A 23,079-nucleotide genomic window follows, 5' to 3' on the forward strand; every position below is an offset into this window, starting at 1 on the left:
AATACTAAAAACACACAAAAAAAAAATCTCTAAAAGAACGAACACGGGTCACTGTCTGGGGAGAGGGAAACTTTGTAAAAGTAAATTTTCAATTCTGGCAAATAAGCAATCTTCCAGGCTAAATTAGTGATTACATGAAAAACACCAAGGAGAATACATTCAAGTTAATGGAAACAAGTCTTTATTAAGTAACTTTTAATATCAGAAAAATAAAACTCTTATAATTCTCTTTACAGCAAATATATAATATCAGTGCTTTGGCCATCTTAAGTTAAAGGCCCTTTATCATAAAATATATGGTTTTAAACTTTACTCAAATTGAATTTATAATCCCTATGACTTCCCTACATATACATAACAAAAGAGTGTAGTAAAATTAGCAAATACTAAACTATATTGATAATTTATCATTCTTAGTTTGTGGTTTTTAGAAACAGTACACGCACCTAATATATGTTGATTCCTTGGCTTATTAGTTGCAGTGTACAATGCAACAAAATACAAAATACATGCTTGGTGAACATTCGTTTGTATCTACAAGACGGCAGCTAAAGATTAGGTTTCAATACTGACATTTAACTATCCTACTAGCAATTAGCATTACATCATAATATGCCATCAAGGCAATTTTTTATACTGAAAAAATCAAAATAAAAACCGTTATTTGTAAACTTTTATACGAAATGTAACTCTTCAAGTGGAAATAAAAAATAAAATTTGTCTATTTACTATTCAATACACATAGGATTTCAATTTTTGTTATACTGAGAAAAAAAGCTCTTTTGTGTTGGGAAAATAACGCTTCAAAAAATAATTAGTAGAAAAACCCACCAGTACAATGTTTTGTCCATTCAATGCCAGCACAGATTTGGGAACATACTGAGGATGAAGTCACAGACATCCACAGGTGAAATGTAAAAGTGTATCTTAAATAAATCTTTCCTGTGATTGGAAATAGTTTTGAAATGAAGTAAACTGATTGGAGGTCGTCACAGCTGCTTTTGTGAATTATGTTAAGGGCATTATTACCCCTCTCTCCCCCCTCCCCAAAATTACTAAAAAATAAAAATATATTTATAATGTGCAAGACAAATATGGATTGAACATAAAATGTTTCACATTTTGATCTAGAGTCTAAAAATTAATCAATAGCTTGATCAGACTAATGAATGGAATGTTCACATCCTCGATTAGCCAATATAGGTGCATCCCAAAGCCCTTCCTGCAATGGAAAAACCCAGGTGGCCATTTCCATATTCACCGAGGGAGGCAATGGGTAGGAATTCACAATCGACACAATTGCATTCCTGATCCACTGATCACACCAGCCGTGAGCACTCTGGGCGAGATGAAGGTCAATGTAGCAGTTTTTGTCCCAAATTATAACCAGTGATTGAGTAAACTGCCATCAGCCCTATTATTACCAATAATTAATCACAATGCATTAAAAAGTTACTTGCAATCCTGCAGAATTAGGCATAAGTTGTTGTAAAATAAAAAACAAACAAACCTGTTTTGTCAAAACTGGCAGTGTAAAGAAGGCAGCACTGGAAGTGTCTGAATCATCTGTAATGCCAAGTACCCTCCATAAACTCTTAATGTGGTTAGGCTTTGGGACCCATCGTTTTGAAATCTTAGACGTATACACTTTTCTCATAGGGTCACACAACCTATGATTATCTTCACTCAGCCGAGTTGAACGTCAGCTTTAGCAATTCTTACACAAGCTATGTCTCTGCGTCTACAAGATAGTATTAATAATTCAAACCAAACTAATAGACAAGAGACCACTTAGGTTTAGTGTTACCATAGCAGCCTTTTATAAGTTTACTAACAACTTTAGCCTAATCCCAATAAAGCCTGATAACAGTCATAAGAATTCATTAGGAAGTTTACTGGGGGTACCATTATACCCATGCCTTTACGAGTCCATATAGATATAGTATTTATGTATATATATATAGTTAAGAGTGAATTTGGATTGCCTGAGTAACAGCTGTCTGGCAAACTGGACATGATGGCGTTCTCTTTTCACAGATCTTGTTGGCACATTCCATGCAGAAGAGGTTGTGGCCACATGGAACTAGGGCAGCAATAACTTCATTCTCAAAGCAAATCACACAGTCGTGCTTTCGTCTTGATTCTGGAGGTGAGCTAGAGGTGGAGCCACCATTGGAAGAGGAGTAACTATTGGTACCATTAGAAAAAGCAGGGATGTATATTGGAAGGCCAACATGGTTGCCTGTACTAGGTGGGTCGCTCCTAACCCTCCGAGCAAGTGGGTGTTCAATGCTCTCAGGAAATGTAGGAGACAGACGAGGAGTTGATGGCTGACTTCCTCTACGCTGAGTCTTCATGTTACCAGGAGGATCACTCCCAAAGCCAGAGAGTGGATTAACTGGTTCAAACGGAGTCCAGATAGTTTGAGTGGGTGTTGGTAAAGAGTCAAAGGCAGGAGAATCAACCGCGAGATCTTCTGAGCCTACAGAAGGTAGTGTATCTCCAAACCAAAAGTTTCCTGTGCTAAATGGGCTTGTTGGACTAAAGTCAGCCAGCCTATTGCTTCCAAAGTAGGAATCTGTGGAACCACTTCCCAGAGAACTGGAACTATCGTTTCGATAATTGGATATCATTCTGGCGCGGCTGGGAGGAACTGGATTGGAGGAAAGCCATGCAGAGCCAAGAGTGCCACCTTCAAAGCTTACATCAGTACCGTTATAATGGAAATCATTCTCTTCATTGAGCTCAATGTAGTTTCCTGTACGCATGGCAATATGCATTTCTATTTCTTCTCGTGCTCGGTCAACATTCTCGGGCATCCCTGTCACTTCAAAGACAGGTTCCTTATCTCTGCTCGGTGTTACTATGTAGGTGTGGGTCTGCTGCTGAATTCTTTTAATAGTTGCTCCTTTGGGTCCAACTACTAATCCTACCACACGATAGGGGACCCTGACTTGAACGGTGGTTTGACCGGGCAGATTAGGACTACATGACAACCCTCCCAGGGCCGGGCCATTTTTGTTTCGAGATGCACGAATCATGGAGAAGTGCTCTGCAGCTGAGAGGATTTCTCTTTTGGCCATGGCAACATCTTCTTTCCGCCCAGTGACAACAAAAATGGGCTCTTCACCACGAACAGGCGTCTTGATGTACGTGTTCGTCTTGGCTCTCAGCGCTTTAATTTTACAACCTGTTAGAAAGAAAAGATTTCATTAGAATCAACACCTACTTCAACAATATTGATAAAGGCAAATCAGAGAGAGATCCTTTTAACCTAAGAGTCTGCAGTTTTCCCCCTTTTAGAGTTTTTTTTCTTTATTAGAAAAACTTATCACTATATAATAAAACTTTCCTAACTTCACTAAGACGCCTAGATCCTGAACTACACCCTTCTGGGGATCCCTCTACTAGAGGTTTTAAACTAAGAGGATTATTGTTTTCTCTCTCTCGTTATTAACCATTGCAAATGATGCAGGAATACTCTATATAGGATAGCTACACTATGAGTGGGCTGACTTTCAGAATACTAACAGTTTACTACCTTGCAGGGTGTTGGTGGCAAAGAAAAACCGGTAACGTGTATGTGAGACATTTAATATCTATTGTCTTATTTAACCTACACAACAACCCTAAGAATGAGACTACTGCACTCCTTTTATTGCTAAGGAAAATGAAGTACAGAAAAAAATGTATATAACTTGTCCAAGTTCACACAGCTAGTAAAAGGCACATCCAGAGTTAAATCTAGTCTGACTTTAAAAGTTATAGTGTTTTGTTAGTTCAAGAACCTCCAATTTCACACAACTACACTATATGATAAAAGTTCTTCAACTGATTCCCACTTAATTGTCTTATCATTTTACCTTATCATTACCTTTCCCTCTGTACAGTTCAACTGATGATAAGAGCAAAGTGCTCAAGGCTAGTAGATTGTCTCACTTCTGTTCCATCAGCTGGATTTCCGGCTTATTAAAAATCAGCTCTTTCTCCCCAAATCTGTTTATACTAACTGTACTCATGTGCTAAATTATTACATGAACCAGTAACATATGAATGCAAAAAGACACTGAACTAGTATGAAAATTATTTTTAGAAATTTCAATAAAGGATGAGTAAAGAAAAAAAAAAGATGCTGTTGGATGGGACAACTGTAAAATCCTAGGGTAAAAAAAACTAACACAGAATAATTTTGCACTCACTGTAAAGTTCTTGTGAAATTCAAAAGAAACATACTGGAAACTACAGAATATGGCCGTTGGACATGGTTTTATTGAAGGACCACGCTGGCTGGCAGCCCCATTCTCAAATAAAAGGCTTGGGCTCTAAATTCTAAGTACATTTAAGTTAAAATATCGAAGACACATATGCATAACTTTTTGAAGTAATCACCCATTACCAGTGCCAAGTGTGTAAGATTAGAGGGTTTCAAAATATAACTTAAAAATGTCAACCATATAACTAAGGCATACAACTCTGAGGTTATACTTTTCAAAGATCTCAACATGAAGCCTGCCAGAATAGATTTCTTCTCATGAATATATCATGCCATTCCTCGTTCCTCAAAATAAAGAAGCTAGGTGCTACTGAAGACACATGTTACAATCTGGGCAGATCTTTTTCTTAATTTTCCTTTTTGGCCCTCAACAAATTCATAATTGTACAAAAACTAATTCTTTCTAGACATTTCTAATATGCCTAATCGCAACAGTACCTTCTACCCCCAACCAAATAGGTCTCCTTAACTCCAAGCTTGCCTCACTCCAATCCAGTCTATATTCACCCTAGGCAGATGATGCTTTCTGAATAAAGCACGGATCACATGGTTAGGTCTTTGCTAAAGTGCTACCATAAAGATATGGTCTTAACAATGGCACACACAAGGTCCCTCTTTCCCTGGTGCCTGATTACCTCTCCCTAGACTCATCTCTGGACCACTCCCCTTTCCCCTTCCTCACTTCTTTAACTGTGCAGGGTGCTTCCACCATATTAAACTCCAATCCTTGCTCCCTTGCTTCCATGACCAGAATGTCCCTTTGTCCTTGCTCCTTTATTACCAGCTCTGCTTAACTCCCCTAGCCCTTCAGTTTTTAGTTTAGATGCTTCACCCTCAATGAAGCTTCCTTTCTCTCAGGACTGGTTTGTGTGCCCTTCCTAAGCATTCTCCAAGTGCTGAGTGGCTGTAAGTATATGCCACTGGGTGGCCATATGAAATTTTCTGAAATAAAGATCACTTTTTCTATGAAAGAACACTGGGCCTTTCTTATATATATGTCATATTGCTTTGCACCTAGGGTTTTTTTGTTTTGTTTTGTTTTGTTTGTTTTTCCTGAGCTTTCCTGGGCTTTCATATTCTGGCCCCATACTGCTAATCTAACCTTGTTGAAAGGAACTGATGATGTTAATTTCAATTATAGCATATTCAATACAGCTTTACTCAATGTGCCGCTGAACTTGTGGATCTAAACTGCAAATGAAGAGCCTCTTCCCCCTTCTCACCAACTGCAGAACTTAAGAAATGGCTGCTTTCTCACTGCTGGATCGTAGGTATCTATCATGAAAAGATTTTTAGAGTCAGATTTACTCTAGCCTGAAGATTATATCTGGGAAGACCTTGTGTGTGTGTGTGGGGGGGGGGGTTGCAGCCTAAAAGCAAAATTGCAAGGAAAGCACTTAGTGCAGTAACTGGATGAGATAAGAAGAGCCGAGTGGAGGAGGTGGCTTAGGTGCTATCAAGGAAACTAAAGATGAGTCAAATTTATGCTACTGTAAAACATGAAAGTTTTAGAGTGCTGCATTAAGTTTCTATCTGCCATGAACTACAAAACTAAACTGATAGTGTAATGTCTGAGTATAGGAAAAATCTGTATCTGCTTTTGTTCCAAATAGAAAGTGAATTGGAAGACCAGAACAATAAAACTTCCATATCTACCTATTTAAACAGAGTGAATCTCTAGAAAACACCCTCATTCAGTAGAGTAGGTGTTGCTTGAGGCTGAGACCTGCAATCACTTTCCATTGGCTAATGTGTGACTGATGGAGAGATGCCTAAGAAAGTCTGACTGGGGTGGTGTGAGCGACTTGTTCGTACTGTACACTCAAGGGAGTTACCATCATTATCTGGATATGAATTTATACTCTGGGCTACAACTTAACAAGAAGGCAGTCTTCTAGACCAAACATTTCTAACAAAAAGGGTCCTGGAGAAAAACACTGGGCAACTTCTTTTAAAGACAAAGGGAGAGTTAGCCTAAGGGTCTAGGGTTGGCTGGTCCCCTCTCAAACCTTACTACAGTGAACATTAGAAAAGTGATTTAAGAAACTTCTCCAGGAATTCTTTTCGTGGCTCAGTGGAAACGAATCTGTCCAGCATCCATGAGGAGGCAGGTTTGATCCCTGGCCTCGCTCAGCAGGTTAAGGATCTGGTGTTGCCGTGAGCTGTGGTGTGGGTCACAGACATGGCTCAGATCTAGTGTGGCTGTGGCTATGGTGTAGAGGCTGGCAGCTACAGCTCCAATTTGGCCCCTAGCCTGGGAACCTCCATGTGCCATGTGTGCGACCCTAAAAAGACAAAAAACAAGAACAAAAACCTTATCCAAATGCTTCTGAGACTACTAGCAACGTCAGTTGTACCTCTGTAGAGTACTTTTTATTTAACACCTAGTAGGTATATTATTAACTAAGAAAATATGCCTCAAGGTACACAGACACTATCCAGCCTATGGCACTAATAAATCAGCGTTTAATACATGGCTTATAAGAAAGACGTAAGACAAAAAGGCTGGAGCATGGAATATCTCTAAGATAGGGGTGTAAAAAAGGCCTACCCTCCCCAAAAGAGTCATGTGCTTAGAATTTGATCAGGGGAAGGAAGTAACAGGAAAATGGCAAAGCCAACCCCTTTTATACCACTGCCAATGGAAATTTTTTTCTTTTTTTTCGTCTTTTTTTAGGGCCATACCCACTGCATATGGAGGTTCCCAGGCTAGGGGTCTAATCAGAGCTACAGCTGCTGGCCTTCGCCACAGCCACAGCAACGCCATATCTGAGCTGTGTCTGTGACCTACACCACAGCTCACAGCAATGCCAGATCCTTAACCCACTGAGCGATGCCAGGGATGAACGCACAACCTCATGGTTCCTAGCCGGATTCGTTTCCGCTGCTTTGCCACGATGGGAACTCCAGAAGTATTTCTTTTTTGCTTCTAAATTTTATAAGACAGTTTTAATTAACACAGTAGTCTAAACTCAGGTTAGCACTATAAGAAGTCTCATCAATCATAATGTATAAAGTTGGGGATAATTTGAATAGGCAGAGTTTTGAACAGATGACACAAACTAAACGAGTAAAAAACAAACTTGTTTTATTATTTTGCAGGTTGAGGAGGTAAAAAGCTTTTGGAATATTTATTTTTTTAGGGCTGCAACCATGGCATATGGAGGTTCCCAGGCTAGGAGTGGAACTGGAGCTACAGCCTACACCACAGCCACAGCAATGCCAGATCCGAGCCGCATCTGTGACCTACACCATCCACAGCTCACAGCAACACCGGATCCTTAACCCACTGAACAAAGCCAGGGATCGAACCTGCATCCTCATGGATGCCAGTCAGATTTGTTTCCGCTGAGCCACGAAGGAACTCCGCTTTTTGAAATATTTTAGATTGAGTTTTTATTTGAAAGTGCAGATATTTTAAAAAACCATGGAAAAATTTATAATCTCAGACTGGCACAAAATTTAGAAGGCATAAAGATACTGATAAACTAGACTGAACTTTTAAAAGAATTTTTACATGTCAAAACTATATAAACAAGGTAAAAAAATTGCTTACAACTCACATCACAAATGGCTGATTTCTCTTACACATGTGCCTATACACCTGCTCTATATATCAAAACCCCCAAACCCCACAGAAAAAATAGGTAAAAGAACTAGCTCACAGAAAAGGAAATGTATAAATGGCTCTGAACATCAAAGCTCCCATTTTTTATATGAACAGAGAGGTATTGTTTTCCACCTATAAGATTGTCAAATACCAAAACCAGTGCTGGTAAGAATGGGGAAAAGGACCCTCATTTCAGCTGCTGAGAGTATAATCTGCTTGAAGGCAGTTCCACAATATCCATCAAAATTATAACCCCATGTATCCAAAGCCCCTACAACCCCACTTTTAGAATTGTGTCTGCAGGAATACCTGCACAAGTGAAAATGACCTTTGTGTTATATTACCGTTACTATTAGTGTGAGGCTGGTACAACTATATAAGGGAACACTGCAGTCTAACACTGGTTAACTTGAGGACAGAGTGGAAGGGAGACTAATTTTTCTTGTACACTTTATTTTTTATAATTTTTTTTTTCTTTTTAAGACTGCACTTGCAGCATATGGAGGTTCCCAGACTATGGGTCGAATCAGAGCTATCGCTGCAGGCCGACACCACAGCCATAGCAATGCAGGATCCGAGCCGCACCTGTGACCTACACCACAGTTCAGGCAACACCAGATCCTTAACCCCCTGTGCAGGGCCAGGGATCGAACCTGCAACCTCATGGTTCCTAGTCGAATTCTTTTCCACTACACCACCATGGGAACTCCTTTATTAATTTTGAACCAAAGTAGTGCATTAGTTCCCCCCCCCCAATAAATAATTAGAAAAATTTTAAACATGAGTAAATGATACATTTTACTAGACTTAGCATATCAGTCAGACTTTTAGCTAGTTCTAAGATTTTTTTTTTTTTAACTATAAACAGCTGGGTAAATGATTTGATAACCTCAAAGCTGAATAAGGCTTTTTAAGTTCAAAGAACTAACAGTTTTTTCCTATAGCTACAAATAAAAACCAACATATGTTGAACAGTACACAGCTTGTGTATACACTGTATAGAGATTAAGAACTAGGATAGCACTAATGACTTTCATAGCTGTAATTTTGATTTGGAAGTAAATAGCCCAAATAAAAAGTTTCTTAAGGAGTTCCCTTGTGGCACAGTGGGTTAAGGACCCATCACTGTCACTGCAGCAGCTGCTGTGGTGTGGGTTCAATCCCTGGCCTGGGAACTTTCACATGCTGCAGTCATGGCCAAAAAAAGGTCTCCTACCTCCTTTACGAACTCATTTCCCCTTTCTTTATCACGGTGGCTGGGGCTGTGTTTCACCTTAAAACCCTTTAGCTGCAGCCAGAATTCTGGACCTCTCACTCCCTGGTATAGAAGAGGTTTGATCTCTTTCTTACAGGGTAAAGAGAGCCTCTCCCACAAGCCACCTGAGCAATTAAGAGGGAGAGGTCCTCTGCTGCTTGGAGAGGAGTTGAAGCAAAGGAATTGAAACGGTATCTTCAGTGTTTCTCAAACCATGATTTGCAGTATCAATTTAATAGGTTCCAAATGTTTCAGTGAAGTATGTATACAATGGGCTGCAATGTAAAATGTTCTTTTGCTGGGGGACGGTGGTGTCACGGTCGGAAAAGCTTAAAACCACTAGACTAGATCTTTAAGGCCACTTTTTAATTCCATGAAACATGTGGAATGATATACTTAAAAGAACCAGATGTAGAATTACAGTCTGCAATGTAGATATAATTACAGTCCAAATCAATTCACCTTAAAATAGGAAGCTTATCCAGATTATCTGGGTGGGCCTGACCTAATCAGGAGTCCTTTAAAAGAGTTTTCTCCAGCTGGTCTCAGAAGTAGTCAGATATGCTCTGGCTAGACTGGAAGAAAGCCAATAATCTATGCTTGACCTGCCCATGGAGACCTCATGGCAGGGAACTGCAGGCAGCCTCTAGGAGCTGAGAGCTAAAAAGAAAACAGAGTCCTCAATCCAGAAATCCTTTTCTTTGATTTTGCTTATTACCTACTTTAGTTTTCTAATGACAACTTAAACCACACAATGGCTTCAATGTCACAAGTTTTTTATTTTACAGTTCTCGAAGTCAGAAGTCTAACATGGGTCAACATGGCTAAAATCAAGGTGTTTGCAGGGCTGTGTTCCTTTTTGGAAGCCCCAGGAGAGAATCTATCTAGTTGCTCATCCAGGTTATTGGCAGGATTTAGTTGCTTACAGTCATAGGACTGAGCTTCCTGCTTCCTTGCTAACTATCTGTTGAAGGCCATTCCCAGCTCCTATAAGCCACCAACATGGCTTACCACCCTGTCCTTCCAACTTTTGAGCCAGCAATGGAGGTTAAATCTTTCTCAAATCCCTTATCTCTTATCCCTCCTCTTCTCTGACCCAGCTGGGGAAGTTTTTCTGCTCTTAAGGACTCATGTTATTACAATGGGCCCACCCAGATGATCTTCTCAAGGTCCATACTCCAGGTAGTAAACATTCAGTTTCCAGGGATGTAGGTTATAGGCATCTTCGGGGGAAGATAATGCCTACTGCACTATCATTTGCCCTTCCTCCAAATATCTGCCCATTCTTCCAAGTCCTATCATCTTTTCTGCTCTTAAGGAGCTCATAGTATAGAATAAAGAAATAGTCATGCAAACATTACAGACATAATTGCTTCAAGGAAAACAGACATACAAAGCAGCGAGGGCATAGAAAAGGAGAGGACTTTACTGCTTACAGTAAATGAAAGAAGGCTTCAAAGGCATTTGAACTTAGGCTTGAAGTGGTTTTGTCAAGTGGGAAGGAGAGCAGAGGGAAATACAAGTGCCAAAGAAGGAATCAACAGCACAAGATGGCAGCCAGGAGACCATATCTGGCTCAGTATTGTGGGAGCTTTAAGTGTCTGGAGAGTAGAATGTCAGGGGAGCAGGCTAGATGGGAGATGATTAGTATCAATGTCAAGCAAAGGGCGTTTAAACTCTTATCTTGTAGATGCAAAAGAATTTGTTTTTTAAAGAAAGAAGCCCCAGAGAGTTCCGTCTTGGCTCAGCAGTTAATGAATCCGACTAGGAACCATGAGGTTGTGGGTTTGATCCCTGGCCTTGCTCAGTGGGTTAAGGATCCAGCATTGCCGTGAGCTGTGGTGTAGGTTGCAGACATGGCTCAGATCTTGCATTGCTGTGTGTGTGGTGTAAGCCAGAGGCTTCATTCAGGTCCAATTAGACTCCTAGCCTGGAAACCTCCAGATGTCATGGGAGCGGCCCCAGAAGAGGCAAAAAGATCAAAAAAAAAAAAAAAAAAAAAAAGGAAGCCCCAAATGTTATGTGAGGTGTTGGTGATTTTTTTTCAGAGGTTTTTGTTTCCCAGAAATTAATTATATTTTCCAATCATCTCATAAATTAACTACATATATAAGATGATTTAAGCAAGCTAAAACTTTAATAACACACACTAAAACTATGTGTACTTTTACTTTGGGTCATCCTTGGGGTATACCTTTCTTTACAAATTCTAAGAGATTTAATTTTAAAAGGGAAATCAGTATACACACATGTACATACAACACTTTAATAAAAATAAGGAGAGGAAGTGAAGCTCCTTAAGTACGTCTTTTTACCTTCAAGAAAATTAGAACTCCTGGTTTTATATTAAAATCACCCCTACCTCCTACCCTATCCTTCTCCCAATTAAGTGGCCATTACCTACCTTCTGCCAGTCTTCACCATCTCCTACACATGCCCTGTTCCTCGTCTAACTCTGCTCAGGTATTTTCCTAAATAAGCTGGAAAATCTTCCTAGTACCCCCTCACCCCACCCTCAATCTTCTGAATAACAAACTCTCCTGAGTAACAATCATGGCCCTTTGGAAAAGATGAGACTGTATATATGAAAGCCTCTATGAACTCAAGAATAATACAAGTATAGCTATGACTCTTACTATCACAGCTACCACTTGTTAATCTTCCAAGGTCCAGTTTAAAGGAAACAATGCACAGAATAAAAATCTGATTATCTGCAGGATTAGGCTCTAATCTACAACCAGTTTGCTTGTGGTTTTTATGTTAGATCATTCAACCTCTAGGTCCTTTCCAATGCTTTTATTTTTTGACCAAGATCCTCTTCTCCTAGAAAATACAAAATCACTTCCTCTTTCTTTAAGTCTAAAGAGCACTCGGGATGACAATCAGATACTACCATATCTCACATACATATATCTAGTCTTCCTTTCCTTATGAAAAGTAGGTTGAATAATAGTGGGGAACACAAGATTTTGGACAGAACATCACTAACCAGCTCTGTGAGCTCTAACAGGTCACTAAACCTCTATCTCTCCTTCATGGGTGAGGAACTATAATTAATAATATATTAATAGAATTTTCTTACTTGGTTGTTGCAAGGATTAAGTGAAATAATGTTCAAAATATTTATTACAATGCCTGTTACTCAAGTAAGTGCTCAGTAAAGGGATAGCTTTTTAGGCCAACTCCCCCAACCCCTCAAGTATTTCATGACTTAACTGAGCCAACAGGCTTGGCTTTGAAATAATGAAAATTTGTAGAACACTTTTCAGTTTTCCAAACTCTCCTATATTTTCATTTAATCACCATCATAAGAGTATTTTAGGAATGATAGTAAAGAGCTTAGATTTCCCAGCTGGAAAGTCAGATCTCAGAAATTGTCTAATAATTCCACACTCCTCTCATTACTCATACTATCTTTCTCTAAACACATTAGAGAAAACACCTTATTTTATATGTATAGTGCATGATATATTAGAATGCGGGGTCATATTATTTAATGATTTTACATATAGATAAGATCCCTTTCCTCTTGGAATAGTCTAGACAGACTATTCAAAAGCTCCTTTAATTTTACAAGAACCCAGTTCTTCAGTATTAGCTTCAAAGACTGAGGAATATCATTCAGCTAAATCCCAGTAAGAGTGTTTCTTATGCATACAACTTAATCCAATATTTAAATAAACTGTTCAGATCAGCAATGCAGTGGATTCCTAAAAACACACGGTAGAAATAACTTTCCTTTCCAGGGTTCAAGGCTCCTCCTTATAGCTTACGAAATTTTCTGAAATTTTCTGTAAGAATAGTTTTACTTTAGGCATCATTATGGTGATACTTAAACAGCTTCATTTATGTGATTTTAGTTTTTATTACCAGTATTCATAGAGCCATCTAATGTAGCATCTATATCAAACAGATCCAAACAACTTTAGGTTGACTAGCTCTTCAGGTAAAGGGTTAGGGATAATGGCACAGAGAAAAGAAAACCCAAGTTACCACAATATGAAAACTAAAACAATAATAAAGTGGTAAGTTTCTAATCCAACAATTCAGTTCAATAAAATAAAGAGCAAGCATCTGCTTTGTTTCAGGTACTTTTCTTTTTTTATTTTTTTACTGCCACACCTGTAGCAAATGAAGTTCCCAGGGCAAGGGCTGAATTAGAGCTGCAGCTGTAGGCCTACACCACAACCACAGCAATGCCAGATTGAGCCACATCATGCAGCTTTTGGGAATCCTTAACCCACTGAGCAAGTCCAGGAATCAAATCCCCATCCTCACAGAGACAACACTGGGTCCTTAACCTCCTGAGCCACAATGAGAACTCCTCTTTCACATAACTGAAACCGAAATTAAGGAAGCAGAGCTAACTGAGATTCATTCTGCCCTCATTGACTTGTATCAAACTTCAAGCACCAAAAGGATTTAGTGTCTACATGTGTTCATGTACAGATATTGATCTGTCATTTTCTTTTCTTATATCATTGGCTGGTGATGGTATAGCCTTGTTGCTTTGTCTGCTTGTTTACCAACTACTAAGATAGGAGGTCTACTGAGACTGAAGGCTCCATTCTATTAGCTTGAGACCTTGGCTAAGCTCCTAATATTTCCTCAGATCTATTTCCTTATCTGTATGGTGGAAATAATTATGGAGTTCCCTGGTGGTCTAGTGGTTAGGATTTAGCACTTTCACTGCTATAGTCTGGATTCAATCCCTGGCCTGAGAACTGAGATCCCACATCAAGCTCCTGCACACCAAGGCCATAAACAAAATTTAAAATCTTTATCCTAAAAATAAAATTTATATTTAGACTATGAAAAGCATGTTAAAATATTATAAACTTTACAAAACTGGGAGAAGATACGTTGAAGCCAATCTAACTGGTAATTTGAAACCTGGCTTACTTTTAACATGATTTTAGGAACTCTTTTTAGACAAAACTCAGAATATAAGAGCTACAAGAAATAATCTAGTTCAATCTCATTTTATACGTGAAGAAAACTGAAGGTGAGACTTGCCCAAAGTTACAAACTAATGACTCCTAAGTACCCCATTCCCTAAATACACCCTTCTTTCCACTTGCCTTATTTTCCTAGTTGACTCTTAAAAGTGGAGAATTCCCTGTGTATATATATTTTTAAAAATAGAGGTTAAAGGTATAACCCCCCCCCTTTTCACTTAGTTTAGACACAAGGATCGAAAAAAAATTTTTTTTTTAAGGCTCATATTTGGCCTTTCACTAAAGCTGTGACACACAGACAAGGGTGTAAATTAGAGATGAAAGGATGAACAATTTTGCTAGCAGGGGATTTTAAAATTGGGTTCATGTCGTTTAGAGGATGTTAATAGAAACCTCAGAATTACCTCTATTTGGGTACCATATAATGGAATCAGGTTCATTTGTAAATGATTCTTTTCCAGACTACAGACTAGCTTAGGTCTTTACCAGGAAATACATTTCAAAAGTTCTGATTTTAAATAAATTTTAAGACATACTGTAAACTTGAAAAAAAAATATCATGTGTATCACTAACTAGTGCTATACTATATACCCTAGGAAAAACTTACTAAAATGATAATTTTTGGTTTCAACTAGCATTTGCTCAGAGTACAAATCTAGCAGTAAAAAAAAAAAAAAAAAATTATAAACCTTACCCTATCTCATATATAATTTATTACCTCTATGCTTTCAATTGTACAGTTAATTTGTACTAATGATGCATTCTCAAACTTGATCCTCACAACAAATGGGGATAGGGAAGAGGCCAGGAACAACAAGTGGATGGAACAAGTTTTTTTCCTCCAAAAGAGGAAACTGAGACTCAGTGAGGTGATTCGTCTATGGTCACAGGCAACAAATGGTAAAACCAGGTCTTTAACGAGTTTTCTAACTCAAAGTTCAATGTCCTTTCCTGCAGGTACTGGTGGAAAGGCAGTAGATAAGCCCAAGGAGAAGAGAGAGCAGTACAGAAAGGGGGATGGTAATAAGGTCAGCCCAAAGGGCAAACACTTCACAGTGCTAACCTTTTGAGGAGATTTTCTAGTAGTTTGGAATATTCCCTCCTCACTCTCCTCTAGCTACATTTAAAATGACTTTATGCTTATCTTCAACTACATCTTCAGTTCATTAAATAATTTTATCAAGGCCTAGTCTTACTGTTTCATGATACAACTTGTGGTCAAAACAGGCTTCCCAGTATACAATGAACAGCAGTTTTTGTTTACTGGACAAAGGCAACCAACATACCTACCTGAATTGTTCTTAAATCCCAAACACTAGCATGAAAGAAGTGCTCTAATTATGCAGTATAACTTAAAATTCTCCAAGTCAGTTATGGAATAAAGACTCAAAATATTCAAATAGCATTAAGCTGTGCATATTTAATTTAGTATAGTTGGGCTTGGTATTACTAATATTGGAGTATCATTTTAAAAGCTTAAATATCATATATAATCCTTATAAATGCCTATATGGTGCCTAACTGGTAGCATGTGGGAAAAAAGGTAAAAGTAAACATGCATTATGGTATACAAGCCATTTGGGAAGGATTAAGACGCAGTTTAATAAATGTCACTTTAGAATCACCTGAAGATCAACGGGGTTTTAAAATAGATCATCCATATTTGGAGTTTCCTAAAAGAGTTTTTATCTATTTAGTATCTTATGAACATGATCATCTATTTTTTTCCCTACTTTGAGTTAAATTACAAATTCTACAAGGCATAAATAACATTTTAAAAAATTCTGTAACAATCCTGTAGATTTTAAAATTAATACTATGTAGTCACCACAGCTGTTTATGAATATTTTGGCTCTCTCCTACGGACACAGGATTGTAATGCAATTTCTCGCCCACTTGAAGTTAGGTGTGGCCAGATGACTTAACTCTGATTAATGAAACAGGAGTGGATGTGATCATTATTACTTCTGGGTCTAACAGTTAAAGACCAATGTGTGCTATACCACTGTCTCTCATCCCTCTGGCACAGGGGAAGACCAGCCAACACACTGAGATGGTGGCTGCTTTCCTGACCTATGTCCCTGAAAGACTAAAATAATCAGCGCCTCTGTGAATAAGAAACAAACCATTGTTTTGATGATATTGAGATGCTGGGATTCTTTGTTATCACAGCATCATTTAAGCCTATCTGGATAGAAGTGCTATGTGTCTAACAGGCTTTCAGACATCAGTTGGTTCTAGTTCTATCACATTACAGTAATGTGTGAAACTGCTAAAGCTAAGAAAAGGTGAATGAGATTAAACAGTGGTTCAAATTAATTTCAGATTTAACTTAACAAGAGTAGTATGTGCCTATCACTTAGTTTCATATATGTCGATCTATTTGTGTCTAATTCACAATCCCTGTAGAGATACTGTAGATACGATTATACCAAGCTGAAGAAGAGGAATCTGAAGCCTAGGGAGTTTAAGTGATTTGTGTAAGACCACAAAGAGTTACTGGCACAGAGTAATCGGAATTTAGAAATTTTAATTTCTGATTGCTGGCTCCTTCCAATATACCACAGTTGAGCAGAGACTGCTAAAGGCAATTTGGGACAGTTTTCAATATATACTTTTATATTAAGACATACACTCTAAAACATTTTTGCATTCAGTTTAAGACAAAAGCACTGACTTCTTAAAATGTGTACAAATACTATATGCAAAACCAAATCTACAAAATATTAAGCAATATCTGCTACATTTCCTTGAAAACATGTTAAGAACCTAGAACGTACAGATATTGCTGGAAGGAAATTTTTTTTTTTTTTTTTGTCTTTTTGCCTTTTTTTTTCTAGGGCATATGGAGGTCCCCAGGCTAGGGGTCCAATCGGAGCTAGAGCTGCTGGCCTACGCCAGAGTCACAGCAACGCAGGATTCAAGCCGTGTCTGCGACCTACACCACACACAGCTCACGGCAACGCCTGGATCCTTAACCCACTGAGCAATGCCAGGGATCGAACCTGCAACCTCATGGTTCCTAGTCAGATTTGCTAACCACTGCGCCATGATGGGAACTCCTGGAAGGAAATTTTTCAATATAAATCTCTAGCAGAGTTAACAGTTCCCAAATACTTGACTCCCTGGATCATTTTTAGGTTGCTGATACTTCTATGGGGGGCGGGGGGCAGGGCAGAAAATACCACTTATTTTCCATTTGCTCCTTAGTGAATCAAAATGGTTCACTAAGAAAATGCAGTATATCTCCCCATCCGTTTGCAAAACAATTATAATAACTGAACCTTCCCCAATGATCCCAGAGCTAATAATCTCATTTAGATTTTAAAGCCTAGAACAATAACAATATTTGATTTTTAAAGCTAGCATGTATATAAACACAAAATAACCTTGTAAATTACTAATGATGGTGAGTTTCTAGTTAGACACATTAGAACTAGACTATGAGACTCATGACTTCTGGGTAACAGGGATCCCAAAATTTTACAACATAAATTATTTTGGATGGTGATTATAAGTTACATATATTAGAAATAAAGTATCTCAACTCATGATTAGGGAAGAAATTAACTCAAGATATGATTAACCTTCCTGAGCAGGATGCTTTAATACTGAGGTGGGAATGTAAAGTGAGGGCTTTAGAAACTGGTCTAAATCCAAGTTCCACTATCTGAGTAACTTACCTACCAAAACTTGTTTTTCTACACTTGTAAAATGGATATAATGACTTAGCAGAGTTAAATAGTAGGTAATACAGTACCCGACAGAAAGAGAATGCCAACAATCCCCCTTCTTCTACAAAAGGAAAAAAGACAGTGTGCTTTAGCATTATTCAGAAACTATTTCTCCTCATGAAATTCTTCCTAACCAGGGAAATTAAGTACAAGAACAAGCTTTCTCTTTTTTAGAACCTGAAGAGTTGTTTCACTCAAAGAAACCCGGAAAACTTTTCACAAGGATGTATTTAAGACAAACTGAGGCAATATAACATATTAATTGTTTAAAAAGTGGCAATTTTATACATAACTACTGGGCATCAGTGGAGCTCAAAAAAGAAGAAAAAAATTTCTGGGGTTCCTGTTGTGGCTCAGTGGAAACGAATCTGACTAGTATCCATGAGGAATAGGTTTGACCCCTGGCCTTGCTCAGTTGGTTAAGGATCTGGCGTTGGCCTGAGCTGTGGTATAGGTCACAGATGTGGTTCAGATCTGGTGTGGCTGTGGTGTAGGTCATTGGCTACAGCTCCAATTCAACCTCTAGCCCAGGAACCTCCATGTGCTGCAAGCGCTGCCTTTAAAAAAAAAAAAAAAGAAAAGAAAAGAAAGAAATTTCTAAGAAAGGTCCAGCTCAGTGATAACCAAAGTAGGGTGCAAGAAAATCCACTGGAGTGCAGGGGGAAAAAAATATTCAAACACTCAATTTCCATTTTTATCTCATCCTTTAGAAACTATTTACATGTTTTATAATGTATATCAGCACATGTATTATTCATAAATGTTCAGATAAGTGTATAAGCTCAAAGATTTTTTTTTAGACAGAATATACAATACAAAAAGGCTAGAAATAGCTTTTCTCAACTATGAGGCTAGAGGACACACATATACCATTAAATAACTCACTAATGAAAATAGTTAAGATGTACATTCAATCTTAAACAATAATATAAAACCTTGGGTTTTAAGTCTTTAAAACAACTGAATTTATGACATTCAATATGTATTTATAACACGGTTAAAAACGGGCACAGACTTCTACTTTAATTCACTTTTTAGTCTAACTGGTTATCAACGACTGTATAAATTGGAATGACTTAAACATCTTGTTAAGCATTATGAATGTGTCTTGCTGGTACTACACTTAATAAAAGTTAGGTCTTAAATCTGTTGTCAGGTTTACATTTTATATCTATATTCTAAATCTTTGATTATAAATAATCCTCTTTAGTTCCTAGCTTTATTTTACAATATTGTTGGTTTCAAAATGAGATGCAAAGCTTAAAAAGGGGGCCACATTAACATTTGCAAATGACCATATACTACTGGGGAGTATAAATATGAGCTCAACAATCTGCCAACTTTCATCACTAACAAAAACAGTGGTTTGTATTTTGAAAGACACTGGAACTAGAGGCCATCTACATGAGTTGCTAGTCTATATGACTCAGAATTCCATTTGTCCTACTCTTTGCTTCAGAGCTAAAGTCACAGATGTCTCCATCTGTGACATAATTACTTCCAAAACCAATTAAGAGATATCAAACGGAAAATTATGACTTCAGGTAGTGAATAAAATAGCAGGAATAGATAATTCTTAAGGAGGAAAATTTAGTTCATCCAAAGCAAAAAGTAAATTAAATCATTTGTTCTGTTTATTCACTTAAGAGAAAAGGGAAATTATCACACTATAAAAGGATGCAAACATTAGAAGCTGCCTGATTTTCTGTGCAAGTGGGAAAATAACTCAAAGGTTTTATTATGGTGCTGATGAGGGGTGGGGGTGGTAAATGGGTCAATGATCCACTAGTTGTATATTTCAGAACAGGAAAGGGGTAAGACTTTCTGCTCTTAAGATAAGATAGAGGATGATGACATACTTTTAACAGTACTATCAACTCTGGGAAACTATTAAGTGCAAAAGGAATAGTCAGCAATTTTGTCTCTATGTCCTAAGACATAAATAGGTTTACATTTCCTTATTAACCAGTAAGATCAGACCTAAAAAGAAAAACTAAGGAATTTTATTGCTGTAATCTGGTACAAAATAAAAACTTAAAATGAATTAAGTTTACTTTTAAATAACGGAACTATATAAAGGTAACAGCCTGCATAATTAAGGACCATTTTTCCATGCTTCAAAGTGTATAATACAGAGGTCAAAATTTTGTATTAAAGTAAGTATACAAAAGATACCAGTATCTTTTCTCTTAGTAAAACTGGCCCGTACATGTTCTTTTCCTTTGTTATCCTAAACTGTCACCATGAGCACAATGAAGCAACTTGGGCTGAGGAAGTGGCATCCTAGTTGGGCCTGAACACACCTTCCCAGCCTCCTTTCACCAACCCCCTAAGTATCAGACCCAAAACAACAACAAAAAAAACAAAAACAAAAAACACAACTTTCCAATCATATCTAGAGATTATTTCTCCATACCTTTCCTCACACTGTCCCTCAGCCTTTCTTCCATCTCTGTTTGTTATTAAAGTCCTATTCATTTTCCAAGGCCTTCCAGGGTGGAAGTTCTTTTTCTTTTATGTATGACTTTGTCATACTCTATAGTTCATGCCATTAACTACAGATTAGATTAGTGCCATTCCACTGTTTATTAGACTGTTAGCTTCCTAAAGGCAACAAGTTAGTCTGAATCAACCTCACATTCCCAACTACCATAAACCCAATGCCTGGCAAAAATAAAGCTTGATATAGCAATTCCTTGATACTGTTAACTGAATTCCCAACCAACTCTGGATCTATAATTTGAGATGTTATAATTTTATCCTGTGTGAGGTGAAAACATTTCTGTCCTGAATTAGTATCTTCAGCATTGCAAAAACAAAACAACAATGCCCAACCAAAAAAGGCATGCAAAATTATTTACCAAACATAGGAATAAACTCTTAATGGAATGGCATCAGCTTTGAACACCACCTCTAAGTACCAATCATCAGGCAGTCTCTGAAATAAGCTATTCTCCATCCAGATTTCAGAGGGACTTTTCTCATTAAAATCCTAGACCTAAGAAATGAGCCAACTCTGATATTTGAAACCACCATTTCGACAGACCTCTTATTTATGTGTACTTTAGACCACTTGGGAAAGATGAGATCATTTAAGCAGCAGCGCCATCATTTCTCTTTATTTGACCCCAACAATGCTCTCAACCTAACAGTAAAGAGACATGCATCAACCAGGTTAAATCATATTGTAGTAAGTCAGCTGCAGGTAATAGTTACTCCTTTATAAAGGAGGGGGGGGAGCTACACTAAAAGAGCATAGGACGTTCTCTAAAAATGCCGGATACAGAGGTACTCTGGGCATCCCCTTCCCCCACCTTCACAAATCTACTCCTGGAATCTGAGACATAGGTCCTTTGTCTGAACAATGTGGGAGGAGTCTGTCTGCAGTACTAGTGTGCTGGCAAATGAAGAAGAGTATTTACTGAAAACTGTATAAACAAATAAAGTTCCTTAACTCAATTATTTTACTGTTCAATTTTTCTCCATCGTGTACCCTAAAGTGTTCAAAAAGGTAATCAATGTGCCTTTTCGAGAGTTAGAATGTATCAAAAGGAATACACTAAGATCCACAGAGAGTTAGGCTGTTCTTCAAAAACTAAATTTCTGAATAGCGGAGGGGTGGGGGGGGGGTGGCGGTTGGAACGACCGCATGAACATCCCCTTCCCCCTCAAGCTCTTTCTACAAGCCTTCATTTCTGTCAATTTCTTCATCCGAACAATCTGCTTGTAAGGGAAGCCATGCCCTTTTTACAAGACAGTGGGCTGCGCAAACTTGTCATCTCGTAGCTTTCCGTGCACAACACCGAATCCACAACCGACCCGACCTTTTACCACCTCACTGAGGTTTTTGGTGCCACGCCAGCCGGATGTTCCAGGAATTCAACCCGAGTAGAGTGAACACCGCCGGACTGGGTGGCTCGAGAAACTTACCACCTTTTGTCAGGCAACAGAATAGGAGCCGAACACCGTGGGATTTTCGCAAGGTGACCCATCTTCTCATTTCCTCGGCTCCTCCCAAACCCCGTCGCGGTAGACGTGGGGGAACTCGCCGGGCTTGTCTTTTCTGCCCCAAGCTCTTTTCTTTCGTCTCCCCACCCACGCCCCGGGCCATGCCCAGCTGGACTACCCCCAACCCGTACTCACCCTGGCGACCGACAATCTCGGCGACATGCTCAGAGCTGGGCACCGGGACGCACTCGGTGGTGTTGACGCTCTTTCTCCGGAGCAGGGCCGCCTGCTCTCCGTTCAGGGCGGCTGCCGCCGCCCCGCAGCCACCGGGGCCGTAGGCGTGGGACAGCATCGCCGCCATCATGCCCTGGGCATCGTCCCCTCCGTAAAGTACTCCAGCCGCCGCAGCCGCCGCGGCCGCTTCCCGAGCATCGAAGCCGGCGGCGGGCAGCAGCACCGACCCCAGGGACCCGCCTGGGATCGGCTGGGTCTGGGAGGCGGCGGCCGCGGGCGGCGACAGCAATAGCAGAGACGGCCGGTCCTCCTCTTCTGCCTCCTCCAGCTCTTCCTCCTCCAGCAGCTCTCCGTCCAGCTCCGCTTCCTCCCCCTCCTCCTCGTCCTCCTCCAGCTCCAGCTCGGCCGACTCCGAAACCCCGGGCCGGCCGGGCGGAGCCCGCTCCTCCGGAGACAGCCCCGCCGCCCGCCGGGCCTGGCTCTGCGCTGCCGCGGCCCGGAGAGCCGGGGCGCCGGGCTCCGCTGGGCTGGGGTCGTCGAGGCCTAGCGCGGCCAGGCGCTCCCTCAGCAGGAGCCCGTCCCCCTCGAGCTCCGGGCCAGCCGCGGGCGGCGGCAGTGGCGGCGGCGGCGGCGGCGGGGGCGGCTGCGGCAGGGGGGCCGGGGCCGCCGCCAGGGCCAGGGCCGCGGAGCTGCCGCTCGGCATCGCGGCGGCGCGCTGTCAATGGCGGCGGCGGCGGCGGCCGGGTCAGGCGCGGCGGGCGGCGAGCCCCATGGCGGACAGGGCCCCGGCCCTGCTCAGCGCGCAAACACCTTTCCTCTGGAGAGGCGGCGGGGCTGGCGACCCGGGCCGAGGAGCGCCAGGGCCCCCGGAGACCGGAGAGGGCGGGGTGGAGGGGCAGGGGAAGGAGGCAGAGGTAGGTAACTAGGTGGGTGGGTGGGGACGGCGGCGGGGCGGGCTGGTGGAGGTGGCAGCGGCTCCCCTCTCAGGGTTTCTTTTGTTTCATGGCCTTAACCAGCCCCCGGCGCGCGCGGCGGCGGCGGCGACGCCCCACGCTGCTCTCCGAAT

General features: G+C 40.2%; 1 protein-coding gene and 1 long non-coding RNA gene across 3 annotated transcripts in view; one reads left to right on the forward strand and one right to left on the reverse strand.

Annotated features, from left to right (window-relative positions):
• LOC106506676 (uncharacterized) overlaps nt 1–5,938 on the forward strand; it is a 43,147-nt gene extending 37,209 nt beyond the window's left edge. For both annotated transcript variants that reach the window (XR_014808976.1, XR_014808977.1), the window contains exon 4: nt 2,038–5,938. This is a non-coding gene — a long non-coding RNA (uncharacterized LOC106506676). The remainder of the gene's footprint in view (nt 1–2,037) is intronic.
• Nucleotides 159–23,079, reverse strand: MEX3C (mex-3 RNA binding family member C). Its single transcript, XM_021093297.2, has 2 exons — nt 21,975–23,079; nt 159–3,190 (listed from the first exon to the last, which is right to left on the reverse strand). Exons 1-2 carry the CDS (start codon nt 22,714–22,716, stop codon nt 1,965–1,967), a joined length of 1,968 nt encoding a protein of 655 aa, XP_020948956.1. The 5' UTR covers nt 22,717–23,079; the 3' UTR covers nt 159–1,964.

Source organism: Sus scrofa, chromosome 1, assembly GCF_054392235.1.
Source record: "Sus scrofa isolate SSC_HxYL_T2T_F1_AM1 chromosome 1, Sscrofa_HxYL_maternal_Yorkshire_Landrace_v2.0, whole genome shotgun sequence".
Taxonomy (NCBI): Eukaryota; Metazoa; Chordata; class Mammalia; order Artiodactyla; family Suidae; genus Sus; species Sus scrofa.